General features: G+C 47.8%; 1 protein-coding gene across 2 annotated transcripts in view; it reads left to right on the top strand.

The window, feature by feature from the left end:
• The window catches only part of TONSL (tonsoku like, DNA repair protein), a 347,227-nt gene that overhangs the window by 257,297 nt on the left and 67,651 nt on the right, over nucleotides 1-22,279 (top strand). For both annotated transcript variants that reach the window (XM_078686541.1, XM_078686542.1), the window contains 2 exons: nucleotides 15,549-15,672; nucleotides 19,129-20,171. In XM_078686541.1, the coding sequence (XP_078542667.1) occupies nucleotides 15,549-15,672; nucleotides 19,129-20,171 (1,167 nt within the window). The remainder of the gene's footprint in view (nucleotides 1-15,548; nucleotides 15,673-19,128; nucleotides 20,172-22,279) is intronic.

The raw sequence follows: 22,279 nt of genomic DNA, 5'->3' as shown, positions 1-22,279 counted from the left end.
GTCTGGTATAGAAGGTTTACTGTTTAGAGACACCAGCAAGGAGTCTTGGTGTGGTCTTCAAATATGGAGTTATTTCAACTTATCTTATCAGTGTGGTTCAACAGCGTGATGAAGTCAAGCGATAGAAGTCTGTCCAGACATGTAAAAAAAAAAGGCCTTTTTTTTTACATGTCTGGACAGACTTGCAAAAAACCAATTGTCCTGATGATGGTCTAAAGGATTGATGCCACACAGACCGAAACGTCAACCTTCTCGTCAACTCCAAGAAAAACTTCTCCGTTTCTTTAGTAATATTTATTCATTTTTGGATAATATTTGCTTTATTATCAATCTAGGAGCTGATGTAGGTTATGAATTGTGTCCAAATTGAGTTGTACATCTCTTCATAATTTTGTTTTGCTGATACCTTGTTCTTTCTAAAATGTACCCCTTCTAAATTTGAAATTTGAAAACTATATAAATTTATTTTATATAAATAGAACTTTCCGTGTGCTTTGTATTTGTAAATAACATTCATTGTGGTAGTCCTTGTGGACACTGTCGAGTCTGATCGTATTTGACTAACTCATGAGTAATTGAAAGAAAAGAACGATAATAGTACAAACAAAATCTCTTGTAGACATTCTTTACCTTGAAACTGTTTATTGCCCAAGCCTACAAGGGTATTTTGGGTTTCCCATTTTTTTCAAACATCTTCCCTGACAAACTGGTGCTGAGGACTAGAATAGCATTTCTACCAAATGTTGTGACTCCCGTTCATGTCGGACAGTCCATCACACTTCCGATCTACTTTGCCTCACTCCTCATTTGTAATTCCATAAGAAAGCTGAACTTTTACATCGATTGCACCAAAGCCCATCGACTGGCGATTAGTTCTTTGTGGGGTTCTCTGGGGCAAAAAAAAAGGCAAGGCAGTGCAGAAAATAATAGTATAGTTCTCTGCATTAAGATCTGCTACGCAGTAGCCAAAAGCAGCTCCCACAGGGAATGCGGGTCCATTCCACTAGGGCCAAGGTGCTTATCCAGTATTAGGGGTGTCTTTCATAGATTCACATGCCTGAATCATTCCCCGTCGTCGAGACGGGAGCCTCCGGTAATATATATATATATAAGTAATGTCCTATAGACATACATAGAGAAAAATAGGCCTACGGGCCTCACCTTAGTAGCCTATCCTTGTCCTTATGCAAAAAGGACCAAACTCTTAGAGCCAGCCAATCAGCTAGCACCTCCCTCTAGAACCTTCCCTGCTGGAGCCTCAGTCTCTCAGATTTTCTACTGCACGTTGTGCTAGGGAGTCTCCAGCCTGAGCTCTCCTCAGGATATCTTCAAAAACTACTTTTATCACTTTGGAAAAGGATTATCTTCTCAAATTCTTCATCAGAGATACTTCAGACACATCTCTTGCAGTAAGTGCTGTCTTTCCTTACCACTTTTAAGGAAATGTCTGGATCCCAGAAGAAAGCCCTTTTCAGGGCCTGCTCTTCATGTGGGAAGAAAAGGCTCCATGTGGAAGACAAGCACGACCTGTGCTTATATTGCCTTTACCCGGACCATGTCCCCAAGGACTGTAAAATCTGTCGCTCTTTCCCTAACAAGACTCTAAGGGACAGAGAAGGTCGACTTCTAATTTGGCTGGACAGGCTTAAGCAAAGGGATAATGTGGAGTCCTCAGAGGGCAGCTTCTCCATGGCTTCGGACGCCTCCCTCAAAAGGCCAAGGGGGGACCCCCCTGGACCTTCAGACGCTCCTCCTATGAAGATGCTAAAGAAATCTTCAGAGGCAAAATCTACGACCTCCTCAGTGTCTGACTCAGGCTCTCAGGCCTTCAAGAAGCCTGCGCACTCTTCCACCAAGCCTACGCCATCTTCGGCGCAAAAGAGCTGTGACGCCACTCGCCGTCTCCACAACGACGACGACGGCGTCGTCAGTCCTCGCATCGACGACGACCACTCCATCATCATCGTCGTCGGCAGGTAGGCCCATCCCATCGGTCATACTGCCAAAACAGTCGTCGACTAAAACCACACAGACGACGAAATTGGGGCCGTCGACGACGACCCCGTCGACGAAGAGCTCGTCGACGTCAAAATCGGGGCCATCGGCAATGCCACCGTCGACGAGGAACCCATCGTTGACGACGACGACACCGTCGACGAGGACCCCATCGTCGACGAGGCCAGGGACGTCGACGACGAGAAGCCCGCCGTCGACGCAAGACTCGTCGCCGAGACCGTCGACGAAGAAGACGTCGACGAGGAATGAATCGTCGACGAGAAACGAGTCGTCGACGAGTGCGTCGTCGACGAGGACGTCGTCCACGACCGCGTCGTCAACGAAAACATCGACGACGACTAAAATCTCGTCGCTTCACACACCAACGACGGAGGACATGCCGTCGACGACAAAACCGTCGACGGGAGGGTCGTCTACGACTAAGGACACCGAGGAACCATGGAAGAAGTCCAAGCTAGTGGAAACGTCGTCATGGACGCTGCCGCCGCCGACGCCACCGCGCAAATTAACGAAGAAGCTGATCACGCCTGAAACCACATCACCAAGCAAAGTACAAAGCAACTTACCTTCTGATTTTCTCCAGAGTGAAGAATCGGAGGAGGAAGCGACGACTCAGGCTATGTCCATCTCGGACCTCCACGTCAAATGCCAAAGCACTGACGAGGAACAGGAGGAATTTACCTGCCAGGAACACACTTTCCAGGCGGAGGTACAGACGGAGGTGACCCCAATGGTGTGCCTTCCTGCGTCTATCGTGGATGACCTTAAACATCTCATCCAGGACTATAAGCAGCGCTTCCCGGAGGCTCAGGCCGCTGAGGATAGGGGCCCAACGCCAACTGCATCTGCCCCACCGGCAGCCCCACGGACAACACGACCACCTCCACAGGCCTCCCATGAGGCAGTCTCGCCTCAAGTAGTGGAATCCTCAGATGAGGAAGCTGAAGAGATGGAAGAGGGCGAAGTCCCCGAGGATAAAACGGATCAGGACGAAGACGACGAGTATGTCGCGCCCTCCCCTGCTTCACCCCAACCACGCCAGTCGGACTCTCCGCCAGTGGACATTGGGGGGTTCCATAAGTTAGTGGAACGGGCAGCAAAGCGTTTCCACATGGAAATGGAAACAACGGAAACAGAATGTTTCCTATACGATTTTAAAGAGCAAACGAAGAAGTCCTCCAAATCAATCCCTATTATAGAATTTCTCTGGGACCAGGGAAAGAAACTGATGGCTACGCCAGCTTCCATACCGGTGGTGATCCCACGCCTAGACAAAAAATACAAAGCACCCACCAAGGCGGCAGTCTGTTTCAATGGGCACCCGAAACCTGACTCAGTAGTGACCCAGGCAGCTCAGAAGAATTCCCGCAACCCTTCCGCTCCCTTGTCAGCACCACCGGACAAAGAGGGAAGAAAGTTGGATACCATCGGGAAACGTTTCACCACCACGTCAGCCATGACTATCAAAGTCGCCAACTCTATAGCACTGTTGGGACGTTATAATCGCCAACTGTGGGAGGACATAGTCCCTTATCTAGCGGAGCTGCCAGATACGATGCAAGAAGAGGTCAAGGCACTGCTCTCAGAAGGACAAGCCTCGGCAGCGGAAACCATTGACTGTGCGATTGATGGGGCCATTACCGGCTTTCGCCAATTAGCTGGGGCAGCGGTCCTGCGGCGCCAGGGCTGGCTTAAGGCTACTTCATTTAGACAAGAAGTTCAAACAAAAGTGCTAGACATGCCCTTCGACGGCCAACATCTTTTTGGGGCCACAATTGATGAAGCGCTCCAGAACATCAAAAAAGACACCGACACGGCTAGAGCACTGGGTACGCTGCAGGCGAGAAACCAGTCCTTTCGGGGCAACAGATCAAGAGGTCAACCCTCCAACAGGGGATCCTTCCAGAGTAGATCCTCATATACCTACCAAAATAAATCACAGTATCCGCAGAAACAACAGCAGAGTCGCCACACTTCGTACGGAAGATTGAACTTCCGTGGAAAGAACCAGAGGAGGGGCGCTGGCGGACGCCAGTGACCAATTACTCCAGCCAGTCCCACCACAATCTACCTCATTCAAAATTGGAGGAAAGTTGACCCATTACCTACACAATTGGCATCTCATAACCACAGACCGTTGGGTGCTACAACTAATAAGATTCGGCCATTCCCTGGAATTCATCACCATCCCACCTCCAACGCCGCCACGCAAACGGCCGCACAAACATCTGCGGCCCCTGCTCCTGGAAATATCTGCTATGTTGCACAAAGGAGCGATCGATATGGTACCATCATCTCAAAGAGGACAGGGATTCTATTCCCGCTTCTTTCTCATCCGCAAAAAGGGGAAAAAGTGGAGACCAATACTGGATCTCAGAGCCCTCAACTCCTTCATGAAGACTCAGTCGTTCAGGATGGTGACGATCCAAGAAATACTAGGCATTCTAGAAAGAGGAGATTTCATGACATCCCTAGATCTCCAGGATGCCTACTACCACATCCCAATACTCAAGGGGCACAGAAAATTCCTAAGATTCGAGGTGGCAGGACGCCACTACCAATTCAAAGTGCTGCCGTTCGGCCTCAAATCCGCGCCACGGATCTTCACGAAGTGCCTTTCCCCAGTGGCAGCCTTCCTACGTCAAATGGGTCACCAGGTCTTCCCTTATCTAGACGACTGGCTGGTGAAAGCTCCCTCAGCGGCAGGCGCGACCTCATCCTCCAACGCCTGCACCAATCTCTTTCTGCACCTGGGACTAACTCTCAATCTCGACAAATCCTGTATGACCCCAACCAGAAGCATCTCCTTCCTGGGGGCAACATTGAACACGGAATGCGTAAAAGCATTTCCTTCACAGGAGAGGAAACACAAGATCGTATCTCTGGCCACGGCTGTGGCTACGAGAAAGACCATAAGAGTTCGGACTTTCAAATCTCTGCTGGGCATGATGTCGTCCTGTATCCTCCTCATCCCGCACTGCCGCCTCAGGATGCGCCCATTGCAAGAAGCCCTAGCATACCAATGGACTCAAAGTACGGGCTCGTTCAACGACATAGTGAGAATCACACCTCAAATTGCCAAGACCCTGCAATGGTGGATGAACCACAGGAATCTGTCGACAGGCCTACCCTTCCTCCTTCCGGCGGCGCCTTTGGTGATCACCACGGATGCCTCCCTGGAAGGTTGGGGAGCGGTCCTCCAGGACCTCCAGGTCAGCGGCAAATGGACGGAACAGGAGAAGAAATGCCACATAAACCTTCTAGAACTGCGAGCGGTCTTCCTGGCACTGAAGGCCTTTTTACCGCGCATCCAGAAATCCCAGGTGCTCGTCAGGACGGACAACACCACGACGATGCACTACCTGAACAAGCAGGGAGGGACGCGTTCGCTTACTCTATCGCACGAATCGCAAGAAATCTGGAACTGGCTAGTGCTCCAAGGGATCACGCTCAAAGCGGAATATGTCCCGGGCAAGGACAATACCATCGCAGATGCGCTCAACAGGCGGACGTCTCTCACTCACGAATGGGAGCTCAACCAAGGTATTCTGGATCAAGTGTTCTCAGAATGGGGAATCCCGCGGATCGACCTCTTTGCCACCAGGGAGAACGCCAAATGCCCACACTACGCAAGTTGGCGTCCCCAGCCAAGGTCACTCGGAAATGCCCTTTCCATCAGTTGGTTCGCCGTCTTTGCGTACGCTTTTCCCCCCTTCCCGATGATTCCCAGAGTCCTCAGGAAGATGAAAGCGGAGCCTTGTACCCTGATCCTAATTGCCCCGTTCTGGCCGAGGCAGCACTGGTTCTCGGACCTTCATCGCCTCTCCATCAGACCTCCGATTCGTCTGAACCAGCACCCGAACCTGCTGACTATGTCCAACGGACAGATCCAACACCCGAACCTACCATCGCTCAGATTATCAGCCTGGCTCCTGAGCACAGAGAATTCTGTCATCTAGACATCCCACAAAAATCTAGGGAGGTCCTAGGAAAAGCGTGAGCGGACAGTACCAACAGGACGTACTCCCTCAAGTGGAAACGGTTTTGCCTATGGTGCGTGGAACACCAGTTGTCACCTCTCCAGATTACCCCTGTGCAGATATTACCATACCTTCTCCACTTGGCAGAGTCAGGTCTGGCGCATGCCTCTATAAAGGTTCATCTGGCTTCAATTTCACGCTACACCAGATCCTCAAAGGCTCCTTCGCTTTGGTCCAGCAGACTGATTAAACAGTTCCTCAAAGGCTTGTACAGATCGTACCCAAGACCTCGAAGGATTCCGCCCACTTGGCATCTAAACTTGGTGCTCGCCCAGCTTATGCGCCATCCTTTTGAGCCCATTCATCGAGCACCCATCAAGTACATCTCATGGAAGGTAGCTCTTCTGCTCGCTCTAACATCTGCCAGGAGAGTCAGCGAGTTGCAAGCCCTGTCCATACAGGAACCATTTCTGCAATTTAAACAGGACAGAGTGGTGCTGAGGATGAATCCCAAATTCATACCAAAAGTGCCTTCGGACTTTCACCTTAATGAACCGGTGGTTCTACGTTCCTTCTTTGCAAACCCTACCACTGCAGCAGAGAGGACGTTACACTCCTTAGACCTCAAAAGGTGTATAAAGTTTTACTTGGACAAGACAAAAGACTTCAGAAAGTCGCCGCAACTTTTTGTGGCCTACAGTAGACCAAGGCTTGGTCTTCCTCTCACGAAACAGAGTATCTCAAGGTGGATCTCTTCAGCGATAGCATTCTGCCATGAAAAGGCCGGCCGGCCGGCCGTTGAATGCCGCGGTGCATGCACATTCCACAAGAGCAATGTCCACGTCAGCAGCGCTGTTCGCTGGAGTGCCGATTCTGGACATATGCAGAGCAGCGACGTGGAAGTCACCGCATACGTTCGCCAGACACTATTGCCTGGATGTTGAACTTCTGCAGGACGCAGCAGTGGGCCAGGCGGTGCTTCGACATCTATTCCAGTGAGGTGAGCCTTCCTACATCCCGCCATCCTGGTATGCACATCTCTTATATTTGGTTGTGTTGAGGTATGCTAATGCTTACAATCGCATGATTCTAAGTTTCTTATCTAACTGCCTAGGTGGCATCATTGCATCGGACATGTGCATAATGTATTGCTAACTACTCTGATTCAGGCATGTGAATCTATGAAAGACACCCCTAATACTGGATAAGAAATGCGTTACTTACCTGTAACAGCAGTTATCCAGTATTGGTGTCTTTCATAGATTCACATGCAACCCTCCCGCCTCCCCTGGAAGGACTCACGTTCTCTCTACCTGCTGTATGCCTACCTATCATGGTGCGTACGAAAATCTGAGAGACTGAGGCTCCAGCAGGGAAGGTTCTAGAGGGAGGTGCTAGCTGATTGGCTGGCTCTAAGAGTTTGGTCCTTTTTGCATAAGGACAAGGATAGGCTACTAAGGTGAGGCCCTTAGGCCTATTTTTCTCTATGTATGTCTATAGTCACCATCCGCATCACTACCAACACCGATGACACCCTCACCACCGCCGAACACCTGCACTTCCAGATCCACACCAACCCGAAGACCACCCTCAGAGGCACCCTGATCTACCGACCGCCGGGACCACGCACACGATTCAGCGAGGACATCGCCGACTTCGTCAGCCCGCACGCTCTCCCCTCCGCCGACTACATCCTCCTGGGGGACCTCAACTTCCACCTGGAGAACAACAACGACCGCAACACCATCACCCTGCTCGACAACCTCGACAACCTCGGACTCAAGCAACTGGTGACCACCCCCACCCACCTCGCCGGACACACTCTCGACGCCGTCTTCACATCCAGCAAAGACGTCACCTTCAGCCACGCAACAGGACTCCACTGGACGGACCACAGCTGCGTCCACTTCACCTTCAGAAGAACGACGATCCACCACCTCCAGCAACAGGTTGCTCGAAGAAGCTGGAACAAGATCACAGCCGACCAGCTCACCGCCTCCCTGAGCCAGCACCCTCCCGCCAACTCAGCGAACCCCAGCCAGGCCGCCGACAACCTCACGAAATGGATCAACGACTGCGCGGACGAACTCGCCCCTCTGAGAACCCCACCCAGCAGATCCTGCAGCAGAAAAACACCATGGTTCACCGACGAACTCAAGAGCTCCAAGAAGAACTGTCGAGCCCTCGAGAAAGCCTGGAGAAGGGAGCCAACCACGGACAACATGACCACCCTCAAGCTCGCCACCCGGAAACACCACCAACTGATCCGCGCCACCAAGAAAAATACATACAAGGACCGGCTGGACAACAACGCACACAACTGCAAGGAACTCTTCAACATCGTGAAAGAGCTCTCCAACCCCAGCGCCGGAAACAACGACATCACCCCATCGCAAGACCTCTGCAACTCCCTCGCGTCCTACTTCCACAACAAGATCACGGACATACACAACAGCTTCAACAACCAACCAACGCAAGCCACAACCGCAACGACGCCACCCACCGCCACCCTCCGCACCTGGACCCCGATCAGCACCGAAGACACCATCCGCACCATGAACTCCATCCATTCCGGATCTCCGACTGACCCCTGCCCTCACCACATCTTCAACAAGGCCGACGCTGTCCTCGCACCCCACCTGCGGGACATCATCAACACCTCCTTCGACTCCGCCACCTTCCCTGAGAGCTGGAAGCACGCCGAACTCAGCGCTCTTCTCAAGAAACCTACAGCAAACCCCACCGACCTCAAGAACTACCGTCCCATCTCGCTCCTCCCGTTCCCGGCCAAAGTCATCGAGAAGACCGTCAACAAACAGCTGGCCGCCTTCCTCGAGACGAATGGATCCCTCGACCCCTCACAGTCCGGCTTCCGAGCGAACCACAGCACCGAGACCGCCCTCATCGCCGCCACCGACGACCTTCGAACTCTGATGGACAACGGAGAAACAGCGGCCCTCATCCTCCTGGACCTCTCCGCGGCTTTCGACACGGTCTGCCACCGCACCCTAGTACAGCGCCTCAGCAACATCGGAATCCAGGAGAAGGCACTGGAATGGATCACCTCCTTCCTCGACGGAAGAACACAAAGAGTCCGCCTACCACCGTACAAGTCAGAGGCCACCAAAGTCATCTGCGGCGTCCCTCAAGGGTCCTCACTGAGCCCCACCCTCTTCAACGTCTACATGAGCCCCCTCGCGGCCATCGTACGCAAACACAACCTGAACATCATCTCCTACGCCGATGACACCCAGCTGATCCTCTCCCTGACCAACGACCCCGACACCGCCAGAGCCAACCTGCACGAAGGGATGAGAGACGTAGCCGAATGGATGACGACCAGCCGCCTGAAACTGAACTCAGACAAGACGGAGGTCCTCATCCTGGGCTCCACGCCCTCCGCCTGGGACGACTCCTGGTGGCCCCCCGCCCTGGGCACCGCACCCAAACCGACGGACCACGCACGCAACCTGGGCTTCATCCTGGACTCCTCCCTCTCCATGACCAGACAAGTCAACGCCGTCTCCTCGTCATGCTTCAACATCCTGCGCATGCTACGTAAGATCTTCCGGTGGATCCCCACCGAGACGAGGAAGACGGTCACCCAGGCCCTCGTCACCAGCCGACTGGACTACGGCAACGCCCTCTACGCCGGAACGACCGCCAAACTCCAGAAGAGACTCCAGCGGATCCAGAACGCCTCGGCGAGACTCATCCTCGACATCCCCCGTCGCAGCCACATCTCCGGACACCTGAGAGATCTGCACTGGCTCCCGGTCAACAAGAGAATCACCTTCCGGCTCCTCACCCACGCGCACAAAGCCCTACACGACCAAGGCCCAAGCTACCTCAACAACCGGATCAACTTCTACACTCCCAAGCGCCTCCTCAGATCAACCAACCACGCCCTCGCCGCCGTCCCCCGCATCCGAAGAGCGACAACAGGAGGAAGGTCCTTCTCCTACCTGGCTGCCAAGACCTGGAACTCCCTGCCGACCGACCTGCGCCTGACCCAAGACCACCTCTCCTTCAGGAAGAAGCTCAAGACCTGGCTGTTCGAGCAGTAGCGGCACCCCCCCCCCCCCTCCCAGCGCCTTGAGACCCTACGGGTGAGTAGTGCGCTCTACAAATGACCTGATTGATTGATTGATTAGGACATTACTTATATATATATATATATATTACCGGAGGCTCCCGTCTCGACGACGGGGAATGATTCAGGCATGTGAATCTATGAAAGACACCAATACTGAATAACTGCTGTTACAGGTAAGTAACGCATTTCTACCACCGCACTGGCATTCGGAGTAGCTGTCCTTGACATTTGCTAGGATGCAATGTGCGTATCCGTACACACGTTCAGAAAGCAGTACTGCCTTGACTGTCGGGACTGACTAGATGGGCATTTTGGCTGTTCGGTCCTGCTGGACTCTGGTCTTCATCATTCTATAGACCCACCACGGTGGGTGGTACTGCTTTGGTATGTATTCTAAAAATATGGAATCTATAGATAGAAATATCGATCAGAAGTACAACTTACCTTCGATAACGCTCTTTCTGGTGAATATCGAACCACAGATTCCTTACTTTCCTCCCGCCTCTCCGTTCTTTGGAATGGGTTCTTTTCCATCTAAAAAGTTCCCAAGTTAGAGTTCTGCACACTGGCACAAATAACTGTTTCTTTGAGCTCCACGTCAGAAGGCGTGGACGGTCAGAAACCGACGTCAGAGCGTTTGAGTGGCACTTATATGCAGCTCTAGCTGTCACCTCCCCAGGCAGAATGGGGCTGATGTTGATTTACACCCCCTCCACCTAACGACAAATGAAGCGTGGCGCTATGATCAGGTGGGGGCGCCCACCTGAGGTTGCATCTTTTGGCCTTCTACAGTACTAGACAATCTCGCCAGTTCTTAATGGCATTGCCATTCTGTTCTTCTTGAACTTCGTATTCTACATCTTTATTTCTCTTCCTTCATTCATCCATGTCCAGAGGCACTGGGGAGCTTGGTGCTGAGGTGGCACAAGATGTTCTGTTACTGTTAGTAAAAAGTGGGTGGAGGGGGCAGTGGTGCACCTTGCATTTTCCCTTGAGGCTGAGCTGGAAAAGTTTGCATCGAAACTCTCCTTAATGTACTGAATGGATTGTAAACATTCCTAGAAACCTGAACCATCGTTGATTCCTTTACATAGTTTCTAGTCTCTAAAGCGGGTGATAGTCTGTACTATTATTATCCAAATAGTGCTGCCTGGGCATTCTTTCCCTGGCACACTTCCCTTGTCGGCTTTCATTTCTTCTTATGACTTTTGTATTTACGTGAAGTCAAGCAAGTTGCACTCTGCTGTATTCTGCAGATACCTTCGGTTTGATTAGAAGATGCTGGAGGCCAATTTTCCAATTGCAAATATTTAATAATTGATGTGGTTAAGATGTTTACATATCTAGCAAAAAGTCTATATATAGTTATAGGAACTCGGAACCTGTTCAGAGTCGGAAAAATAAGCTTCCTTAAATGTAGTCTGGATTTTCCAAACCTTAAATTGCATAGAATTATGGACAGTCACTTAATTATGTGGCTTTAATGATTTGACTTCCAGTGCCAACCTCCTGGGGGTCCGAGGATTCTCTGATCATGTTCCTTAAACTCAATCGAAAACCCATCTTTTATCTTCCTCTTTAGTGAACTTCTTATTGAATAACCACTATGCTTTTCTGGTGATTCCTTCTTTTCAGTTTATTATCAGGAGCTGATGAACACAATGCAATAGATGTCTGCAGTGCTCTTGCTTCTGGGGTCTGGAGTTTATGTATGTTCTGACTGAGGCACAAATTATCTCTCTTCTGTATGTATAGATTTCGTCATATATATGAATGAATTGGAGGTCCAGAAATTCAAGCTTCCATTGTAGTCCTTTGTTCTGGTCAAGCTTTTTTAAACCTCATTGCAGCCTGTCAGGGGTGTCGTTTTATTTCAGTGCTGCTGTCGAGCTGGATTGCACAACCTACTGTCTGTGTTACTTGAGGGTTTCCAGGAGAAGGCGTAAGGATGTCGCCTCTTTCTCAGGGTGGTCTATCTGGAACCAGAATCGATGAGCGGGGCACCTACTGGACTTGGACGGTTGAGTGGCTGGCGCGTTTGGGCATTCAAAGTGTCGCTAATATGAGCGGCTCTTCAGTGTTCTCGTTGCCTGTTGCGTTATGGTACTCGTTTGGCACACCTTGCAACATGGGCGAATGCTGTGACTTCATCTCCGGGTATTTGCTGATGTCCTCATCGCTGACACCCTCATCTGATCAACTAGCTAAACATGCATTTTTCTGTTGTGTGGGAGGTTTGTTCAGTTGTTCAGACGCTGTTATTCACCACTGAGTCCCATCACTGTGACTTGCCTGGTGCTAACTCAGGAGCTCCCAGGCCACCTTCCCGCGTGTTAGGCTGAAGTTTGCTCTCGATGCACCACCTCAGTCTGGAGCCCAATCATGGCGGTCTGCGGTATGCACAGTACCACCAGTGTATGACTATTGTGTAACATTGTTTTGGACAACATGTGTGACTGTGGAGCCTCCTGAAATGTCAGAAAATGGTTCTCATCATCTCTCCTGGTCTGCATTGAGAGTCTGATGTGGACCAGGAGTGCCCAACGCATACTGCTACTCTCAGGTAAAGTAGAAACAATCGCACTCTCTCTTACCTTGCTGAGTTCAGGCTCCTGCTAGTTACTGCATCAGACTCAGCCCTGCTTGCATGCTTCTCAGTTTGTGAACATTTCTGCACCAGGATAACCCAATCCCTTCTCCTTTCCTTGTCAAAAGTACGTCCTTGATGTCTTTCTGCAGTGATTGTGAACCCTGAACGTGCCTCGAAATCATTTTAATATTCTGAATTCTGACCTTAACCTTAAGTGTGTCGAAGTGATCTCGTGCCTTTAGAGAAGATGTGCTCATCATGCATTTTTTTAATTTTTGAAAATGATATTGTTTGCATGTGTTATAAGTCCTACCTTGTATGTTTCTTAATTTAGCTTGTCTGTCAGAAAAAGCAGTAGGGTCTACTGAAAGATCTCCTGGTGAGTTTGCATTTGATTTTGACAGCCAGGAGGTTTAAAGTGACATTGTGTTACTCCTGCACTGGAAACTATAAGCAGTTTGTTTGTAGTAATTAAGCGTTAGAGTAGCTTTCTGGGTTTGGTTGTATTTTAAGCAATGATTATCTCTGTTTTAAGCTGTGATTTATTTTGTCATTATATCGCATCCTTTAAATATAAATGCATTTTTGGTGCTTCATTGGTAAAATAATTGCACTCGTTAGGATTTTACTACTGAATTGTGATACATCCCAAGGTGACTATCCAGATGTTTTTATGTCTTCTGTGATCCGAAGAGACTTTGATTGCATTTCAATTACTGTTTTGCTTTGCTGTTTGCTCCTAGACACTGAATGGCATACTTTTCCTGTCGGACAAACTGCTTACTGTTTTCCATAGTTATTCCTTTCTTACTGAAAGCCTGCGAACATCTCTGATCAACCACTCATTCACTGTCTCTCTTTCAACTTACTAAACCCTCTGTGCTTTGGCTTCTGCATATGCCCCTGCACTGAAACAACTCTCAGGTGATTCTAATTGTCTCGCGTCTGCCAGCCACAACCACCTTTATTCTGTTTTAATTGTCCTCAGCCTCTTTCAGTGCTTTCAACATTCAACAACCCAACCATACTCTCTACCCTTCCCTCCGCATGTGTCACAGCTGTGAGGTGCAACTGTTTTTTTATTTATTTAATCTTGCAAAAAATAAATTTTGTCTCCTGGTGCTCCTTGCGCGCCTCGCGAACCCCACACACCAGTGGAAGGACCTCAGGTTTGGTGCTGGGTTGTGTCTTCTTCAGTCCTCTCCACCTCCAGTGATGAAGTTGGTAACTGCTTTGTGTGTCGTATCTTCTGTATGCTGATGACACTCGCCTGTTTCCCATTTCTCTGTTTTATGTCACTCCAGACTAAAAGGTCTGAATTTCTAACGACCACTAGGTACAGTCCTCATTGGTTCTGAACTATTCTATAACAGAAAAACACAATTTCTCTGCCTCAGATGTGCCTGTCTTTCTCCACTGTCAATATCCTATTGCCCCAGACATCCTAGTGCACTATCGCAGTGTCAACCACCTAAGAGTATACAGTAACTCTGCTATGTGATTAAAAATATCCCTCACAGCTACTTCCAGTAGATTCCTTTTTCTGAAAATAGGGATTATTGGCCAAGAGATCCCCTTTCAAATGGTCAGATCCCCAATAAATGCTTTGATTATGAGCACACTGAAAAACAGGGAACGCTTCCTTGCACAACTCCCTTCTTACAAGTTTCTTTATATGACAAAGACTGTCTGCCAGAAGGAGGGCACAGGACAAAATATTTGTATTAGTTTCAAGTCCCCTTCATACCGTACCAAACTAATCTCACTCCGTACTACCTCCCGCCCCTTGGGCTGTCTCAGTGTTCATCTTCTTGTTAATCCCATCTTCCGTGCACCAGCTCATGGTTCAGATTATTGGGACTTCTCGGTCCTTTCCTCCGGAATGCTTTTCCCTTTCTACTTTCTAGATCCTCAATTCCTCGCAAATGAATGCCAGATTTGACCAGGTTGATCTGAATTTAATGACCCCCTTCTCCATTGCCCAAGAAAGTGTGATTGTGTGCATATTTATTTCTATGTACTTATTGTTCATAATCATTAAATAAATACACATCTTCATATGTATCCTCTTGTAGTGCTCACCAATCAGTTTATCACTACTCAAATCCAAATCCTCATACGTCGCCAAGCTACACTTCTGTAACCACCTGAATTGAAAATGCTGTTTGTAATGCTACGAACAGCACTTCCCATTGGAAGGGCTACAAATTCTATTCCAATACAAGTAAATATAAAATGTGATTCCAGAATGTTTGTAAGCGTTCCAATGTTGTAAATTGGCAAATTTGGGGTCTAGAGCCTTCTTAATTCTCTCTGCAACATAATTGAGGCAATGTCAGAAGCGCAAGTGATTTAGCCGTGTTGAAGCGTTTGTACAAGACCACATCGTCTCTTGCCTGGCACTGGGTGCTACTCTATCCAAAAATTTGAATCTAGAGAAGACTTGAGTTAAAAGTTACAAATCTGTAACATTCCTTCTCTGTGCCTCCCCTCAAAAAAGGGAAAGTCAAATGAGCCCGCAGGATTTGTCTGATAAATAGATCTAAAATGGTGTCACAGTATGTGTTGCAAAGAAGCAAAGCCAGTATATTAGGTGAGATTTAGGCATTGCTTCCTGATTAAGGTGAGAGCTTAGTGAATGAAGAAGTGAAGTGACACGCAGGTATGTTTATATTGAGAAGATGCTAATCTCTGAGAACTAATTTTGTCACTTTTCTTGTGTGGCTTGACCGTACTCTTGGCAGCTCATTGGACGCGAGCGCTAGCAGCTTGCGTGCTCCAGCAGTGCTGGATTTGAATGAAGAGGTGAGATGCTAAGCAGCTGTGCTCCAGCTAAAAACATTTTATTTATATGTTATCTCCTCAGGGTGAAACCCCGCTGGGCAGCCTCCAGGAGTGGACTAAGATGTACGGCAAGCACCTGGATCAGGAAACCACACAGAAGCGCAAAAACACAGAGAGACTGCTCCAGGAGTCTGTGGCTGGCAAATGTAAGGAAAAGACTTCAGCGATTAGCTGGTGTGTTTTGGGAGGTCATCTATTGCCATTATATAGCCTAGCTTGTGAACACTGGGTTCACTGTTGAGTAAGCAGCTTTCAACACAGGGCTTTGGTTCCAGACTTTCACTGTAAACTGAGCAAAGGGAAGCATTAGATCAGGTACTGTGATGTTGCACCCCACGTAGCTGGTGTGAAGGTGGCTACTGAAGGGCTGCTGTATGAAACAGGAGATTACTCGCCTATGAGAAATGGGGCAGAGCGCTAAAATGTAGGGGCTGCTGATTATTGACTGGTAGGTTAAAAAAGCGCAAAAATTGATTGTGGATCCATGAATGGTGCTCAACAGTTGCTGATTAAAGAAGGTGTGACTTCTTACCAGTGGTGAGAAACTCAATTGAGATGTGGTCGGCCAGTCCTAAAAGAATGGGAGGGGGTTTTATTCTATGCCAGTGGACTGGAGAGCTACCTGTTGAACCCAGGGTGTGAGATCACATTGTTAAACTGGAAAGGGGAGGGCCCCAGATGCAGGGATCTAGAAGGGTTTATGTTAAACTTTGAGGTGGTAATGGACACTGTTCTTGGCAGTTAGTTGGGGAATACTGATGATTGGGAGGTAGTTGGTGGAGGAGAAAGTTAAAACAGGTGCCCAGTTAGAACTGGAGTTTTTGATAACTTTAAAAACTATTGCAGTGGAGTGTACCAATACATCTCTTTCAGCCGAGATGTCTTTTTCCTTAAAGGATTCTGCTAAAGTTGCCACTGTAGGTATTGTGCCTATTGTGCTCCCTGTGGAGTGTCTTGAAATAATCCACCCAGGCATTCTCACGTATGTTCTTATTATTTGCTGCCCTATGGCATTTTCCATGTCATTTACTTACTTCCAGAACCTTTTCGTGTCATTTTGCTTAGAAGAACATAGGAGCTTAACCCATAGGATTTCATGCTTACATTTTGTTAAAGGACCATATCTCCCGTTCAAACCCTCTCCCGGTATCTCATCGGTTTTTTATTAAAGCGAGGTTATGCGGAGAGCATTGCAGATGCTGAAGTGTTCTATTAGTCAGAGCTCTAATAAGGCGACTAGCCCTCGACATATGGATGCTTCATTTTAAATCAATCCTTGCGCTTTTACTGGGTTTGACTCTCATATTGAAGCAACTTCAGTAGTCTCAGCAGCAGCCGCCATTTCTTGGACGCTGTCTGCATCCCACTTTAGACGTTTTGCATTATCTGTATGTGCTTTTTCTATCAGGGCCCTAGCCGGACCCAGCAGGCACAGATTGGCTCTGATCCAGATGTTTTAGGCTGATGATCACGCTCAATATGTTGGCCAGTTTCAAAGTCTATGATTTGACTGCATAGCTATGATTCACCATGGTGTATTCTAAATAGGAGACCGTTTTATTCAAGGACCTTGTCCAAATCAGCAGACTGTCACCCAGAAATCTGCAATTCAGTGTTGTTGATCCTGCCAGATTGATTGCTCTTAGCAATTTTTGCCCAGTTTTATCTTGTTGCTTATAAATTGGAGTACCATGATCTGTCAAGGCTTAATAAACATGTCTTTGCATATCATCTAGATGCTCATCAGGGAGCTGAAATAAATTGAATTAAAGTCTCGGGTGATAAACACCTTAAATGGCGTACATGCCTCTCCATTAGGTGATCGATCAGTTTGTTCACCGCGAGAGGTTTATCTCTTGGATTAACATAAATGTTTACTAATATCAGAGGTTCCACCAGGTGCTGTGACTAGCCATCTAAGCGTAATACCAGCAGCCATGGTCTTGTATGTCCATTACAGTGACTTTTGCAGTTAAATTGGAGCTCACATAAAATGATAACCCACCTTTTGCTCTCCCAAAAGCACTCCTTTTGTGAACCGGCCTGCTATGTTCCACAAACCCTATTAGGGATGTACTGGTCAATATCCACATCCCTTTAAGGGCTTTTACATTAAAGTTTTTCAAGTATTCCGTCAATGCGGCATCCTCTATTTTTGCAGATAATGCCCCCAGATTCCAAGAACATACACATAGGTCCCCATTCTCAACCATTCACTTTGTGGGTTCCATCAATCCTTTACTTGTTCCATTGCCAGGGCTGACAAACGACAACTGCAGATTTCTCTATCACTCTGCTTAATCACTGTTCTTCTTTTTACCTCAGCCGTTTGATCACTTGTTGTTTTAATCATCAACCCGAGATGACTAGTTGGGGTCGACCTACCACTTCACCTTTCAATAAAGAAGTTGTTGTTCCTTTCCCCTTTGGTGAATGGCCTTGGTGTAGTAATAAAGAGGGGTAACTATCTTCTTGACATATCACTACCCTTGTGCCCCAGTTTTTCAGCAATTCTTTTTTGGCTAGTATTATTGTTTGAAGACATGAGTATTAAACGTGCCCAGGATAGGTTCTGTTACTTGTTTACCTCGAATGGGCAGAAATTTGAACGAAAAGATATCTTGCGACTCTACCAGGGCCAATCCCTGAGCTCATCTGATTAATTTGTTGAACATTTGCCCAGTTTAGGAATCCTGGTTTCCCCTTTATTTAAATTCTGGTATCCATATTAGTCTTGGTTTGTGCCTATTCTGTTCCAGGAGATCAATATGCACGATTTTGTTCTCTTGCTCTGCTGCTTAGCTTTCTTCTCCTCTCCTAGCGAGGTGATATGGGCAGGTTTTTAATCAGCGTGATTTCTGCACTCACAACACAGTACTTACCACCACCCGGCTTGAAGTTTTGTGTAGCTGGTATTTAGGACCGCATGAGAATTTAGTGTGCGTACACTGTGGGGCCAGAATCTTCTATTTCGGCTGATATCACATCCCCTAATTCTAGAAACTATAATTTTCTCCCTGGAATGGTGAAAAAAATGCGGACAATTTCTGCCTTCTCTGAGTAGATGAAAGTGTCAGCGAGAGGGCCGGGAAGGTGGATGGGCCAGGCGAGTGGTCAGGGGAGTGGTAAAGGTAGGACCTGTTCATGGCTTGCAGTGTCTGTTTCCCTTGCACATAAAAGAAACATCCAGTGTTTGTAGACATGATAATTCTGGTCCCGGAGACGTATAGAATTGCAGGAGGCGCAATTTCACCCAAAGTTATCTCTGAGTAAATGTCGCCACTTGCAATGAGGGTCTATAACTACCTGTACGCTACTTCCTTAATGAGTAATTTTCATTGCAATTTATGTTAAAAGAAGCCTAAAGTTAGTGAGTAAACACCTTTTTTTAAAAACCTTATTTTTCAGTTTTAGAAACTACATATCAACAAACCAGCAGTCGGTGATATGCAAGGTAAAAGACTGTGCACATTTCGATGGACAGGGTCATGTGCAATCTAGCTACAGTCCCCAACCTGGGGAAATCAGGCATTGAGCTCGAATAAATGGCATTTTTAGTACCATTATTGACAGGCACTAACTTTAAAGTTTTTTTTTCGCAGTCCGTCAGGCCACTAGCCAAACCACTCGAGACTTCCAAGACAGTGAGCTGTTTGATGCTGAGAACTCGCAAACCCTGACGCAGCCATTGTCCCGCACCGAGGCCACCTTTTGCCGCACTGCAGACCCAGAGAAGAGGCGGCCACGCCAGGACAGTGGCGAGCCTCGTCGGAGGTCGTCAGGCTCTTCACGAATGCAAGGATCAAGCATAAAGGATTTTACCCCCAGGCTCTCCAGCGACAGTGAGGAGGAATACAACAGAGAATATCTTCCTATCAGCAGTCCTCAGAGAGGAAGAGTGTTGGAGGAGGAACAAGGTACTGACGAGCCTGAAGACAATTGCATGACTCCTCTGAGGCCAGTTAAGAAACGTCCTAGACTGATGGATCGTAATGCATTACCTGAAACCGGAAGGTCTAATGTTCCCAAGCAGCTAAATGTCCATGATAGCCTTGCAAATGTAGACAGTAATAACTATTCTCATCTGGGAAACTCTAGGCATAAAGAAGCAGATTTAGACCTACCTAATGCTGGGAGAACAGCATACCAGAACACTCTCCGAAGCCTAGGCAGTGCAAAGACCATACGTTCAACCCAGACTTTAGCAGACTCTGCCACCGCACCGCCGGATCCCAAAGCAAGAGTGGCTTTGATACCTGCTGACCAGTACATTGCTGATGATTGGTTGGAGGATGACCTTGGAATGACCAATCCCAAGAAAAGGAGCCGGTGCGACCCCCTGAGCCGGCTTGAGGAGACTACTGGAACTGGAACAGACAGTGACGATAGCGACACCTTCCTCCCTAGAGACAAGGTGGCCCCCCAACGGTCTACCAGCCGCTCACTGTCCCTTGGCAAGAAACGCTCTCGCCAGACAAGGCTAACACAGATAGTGGACAGGACTGTGGTGGGGCGGACAAAAGATGCTTCTTGGGGAAACAGGGAAACAGACAGTAATGCCTCTATTCCACGGGTTACTGATGGCAGTACCAGACGTACCCCAGCATTAACCAGCTCAGACATAAACCGACTAGAGATGCCTGCGGTAAGTTTGTTTGGCATAAAATACAGAAATTTCACATATAACTGAAAACATTTGCTATTTTGTGATGATGTGCAGATAGTAGTATTGTGTTTTTCTAACTTCACTGTGGTGTGATAGTTTATATGAAGATGTTAATTTAATGTATCTCGTATCATCCCTATAGGTTGGAGATTTGCGTAAGATGCTCAGCAATAGTTGTTTCTGAATTGAATTGTCTGGTGTTCTCTTTGTTCCCTTATGCCTCTTTCTAACTATACCACCTTTGACAAATGGAGAATGTTAGGATTTCATAGTCATTCTTATATTCCTAAAAAGCCGTAGTTCTCTCCCTATCCACCATGACATTGTGATATTCATCACGGTAGGGAAGGTATCCGGAGCATGTCTGCACTGTATTGCTTTAAATTAAGGATGTTGAAAAGCTTGCACGCGAGTGACTTTGCCTGTCTGTCTTCAGCACTCTCATGGCTACTTCCTAAATCCAGTCTTTGTCTCCACCTGAGGGGACGTGGATGTATCTAAACATCATTTGTGTTTTATCCAAACAATCTCAAATGTTTATTGTTTTCTAATGGTTTGGTAATCAGTTTCCCTATTAACGTTCTCATATCCTAGACTTCAGCTTACGCCACTGCTTGGATTTTCAAAGAGTTCTGATCATTTGTCAGCCAAGGATAATAAGCCTTTCTTCACTCAGGCTCACATGCTCAAAGAAGGAGTCCCTTAATCTGCCTATCTGTCGTGAAGAAGGCTTCTAATTCAGTGATAGAATCACTGCAGGGCCCTCACTGCAAGTGCAGCCCTGAATTGCTGGTCAAGACCTTTCACCTCTGCACATCTTGAAGTGCACCGCTGACCGTGCCCCAAGTCTTTGCTCCTCGCTCGAGAGAAAACCAGAAACTAATGTGACACCTGCAAGTTACAGCATGCTCCAGACCACAGATCCTGCCTCAAGGTGCTCCTAAAGCCCAATCCTCCATCCCTTCCAAGCAAAACCACCACAGGTGTAATTCAGTGCACAAGGATGTGTTGGGGCACAGCTTATCATATCCCTTCTTACCCAATAAGCCACAGAAAGGTCGCAATAGTGTATTTCTTAAGGAGCCCGCATAAAGGGTCTATAGAAAGATCAACATGGGAAAATGTCTCTTCACTTCACTGACCAGCAAACTATGAAGGTGAGACTTTCTACATCCAAGGACCTTCAGCAAACACTGTATGTCCTGGCTGAGCATATTGTGCACTCTTTAATGAGTCCCCAAAAGGCTGGCTCGTGAAGGGGCTTGTGTTAGCGCATCATGACCATGGAGACGGCTCTCGGCCTTTGCAGGCAATGTGGGTTGAGCTGGTCCTTTTAGCGGGTGTCATTCACTCCACCACTTCCCTTTCCCTTTTGTTATCTCTTGCCAGCAGATTCACCTCTAGGGCCATACAGGGCCACAGCAAGGCAACCCTTTAAAATATATTGCACCAGATTCTGCATTCAGGTTCAGGACGCTTGCTTATCCAGCACTATTCTGAGTCTTAATTCTCCATTCCCACATTGGATTTCAAAGTATGGTGGGATTGTGTAGCTTCTGGTCCACTTCTGGTCAGCTATATAAGGTTCTCCGTCACCTTTCCTCCCTCTCTGCCATTATCAACTTAGAGTGCTTTATCGCATGGGAACCATGAATCCTTGTGAAATAATCCCCTCCTTAGCAACCTTCATAAAGAGCCCAGTGTTGTCCTGATTTGTTATTGCTGGTTCTGCTTGCATCAGTTTCATTGCCTTCAATCTACTGGTTCCAACATTTCAGGAACATATATATATATATATATATATATATACGATTGCAAGTACTGACAGAGTAAATACAAGGTAGAATTCTACCATGGTGCTAAAACAGTGAATAAATGCAGGCATACAGATACATAACATTAATCAAGCGTAATCCCAAGATGCAAACCCTAGCTAAGTGTACCTAGCATGTATGTAGGTGTGAAGCCAAGAATCCCCCTAGTAAAGAGCCAACCCCATTACCTGATGGGAGAGAATGAAGGGCCCGTCTTCGTCTCGAGTTGGACACCCCACAAGGGATGTCAGACCACTGCATGCTGGAGTTTCT

This window comes from Lissotriton helveticus, chromosome 4_1 (assembly GCF_964261635.1).
Source record: "Lissotriton helveticus chromosome 4_1, aLisHel1.1, whole genome shotgun sequence".
In the NCBI taxonomy this organism is placed as follows: domain Eukaryota; kingdom Metazoa; phylum Chordata; class Amphibia; order Caudata; family Salamandridae; genus Lissotriton; species Lissotriton helveticus.
The sequence above is the reverse complement of the archived record's forward strand: the minus strand, read 5'-3'. Positions and strand labels throughout refer to the sequence as shown.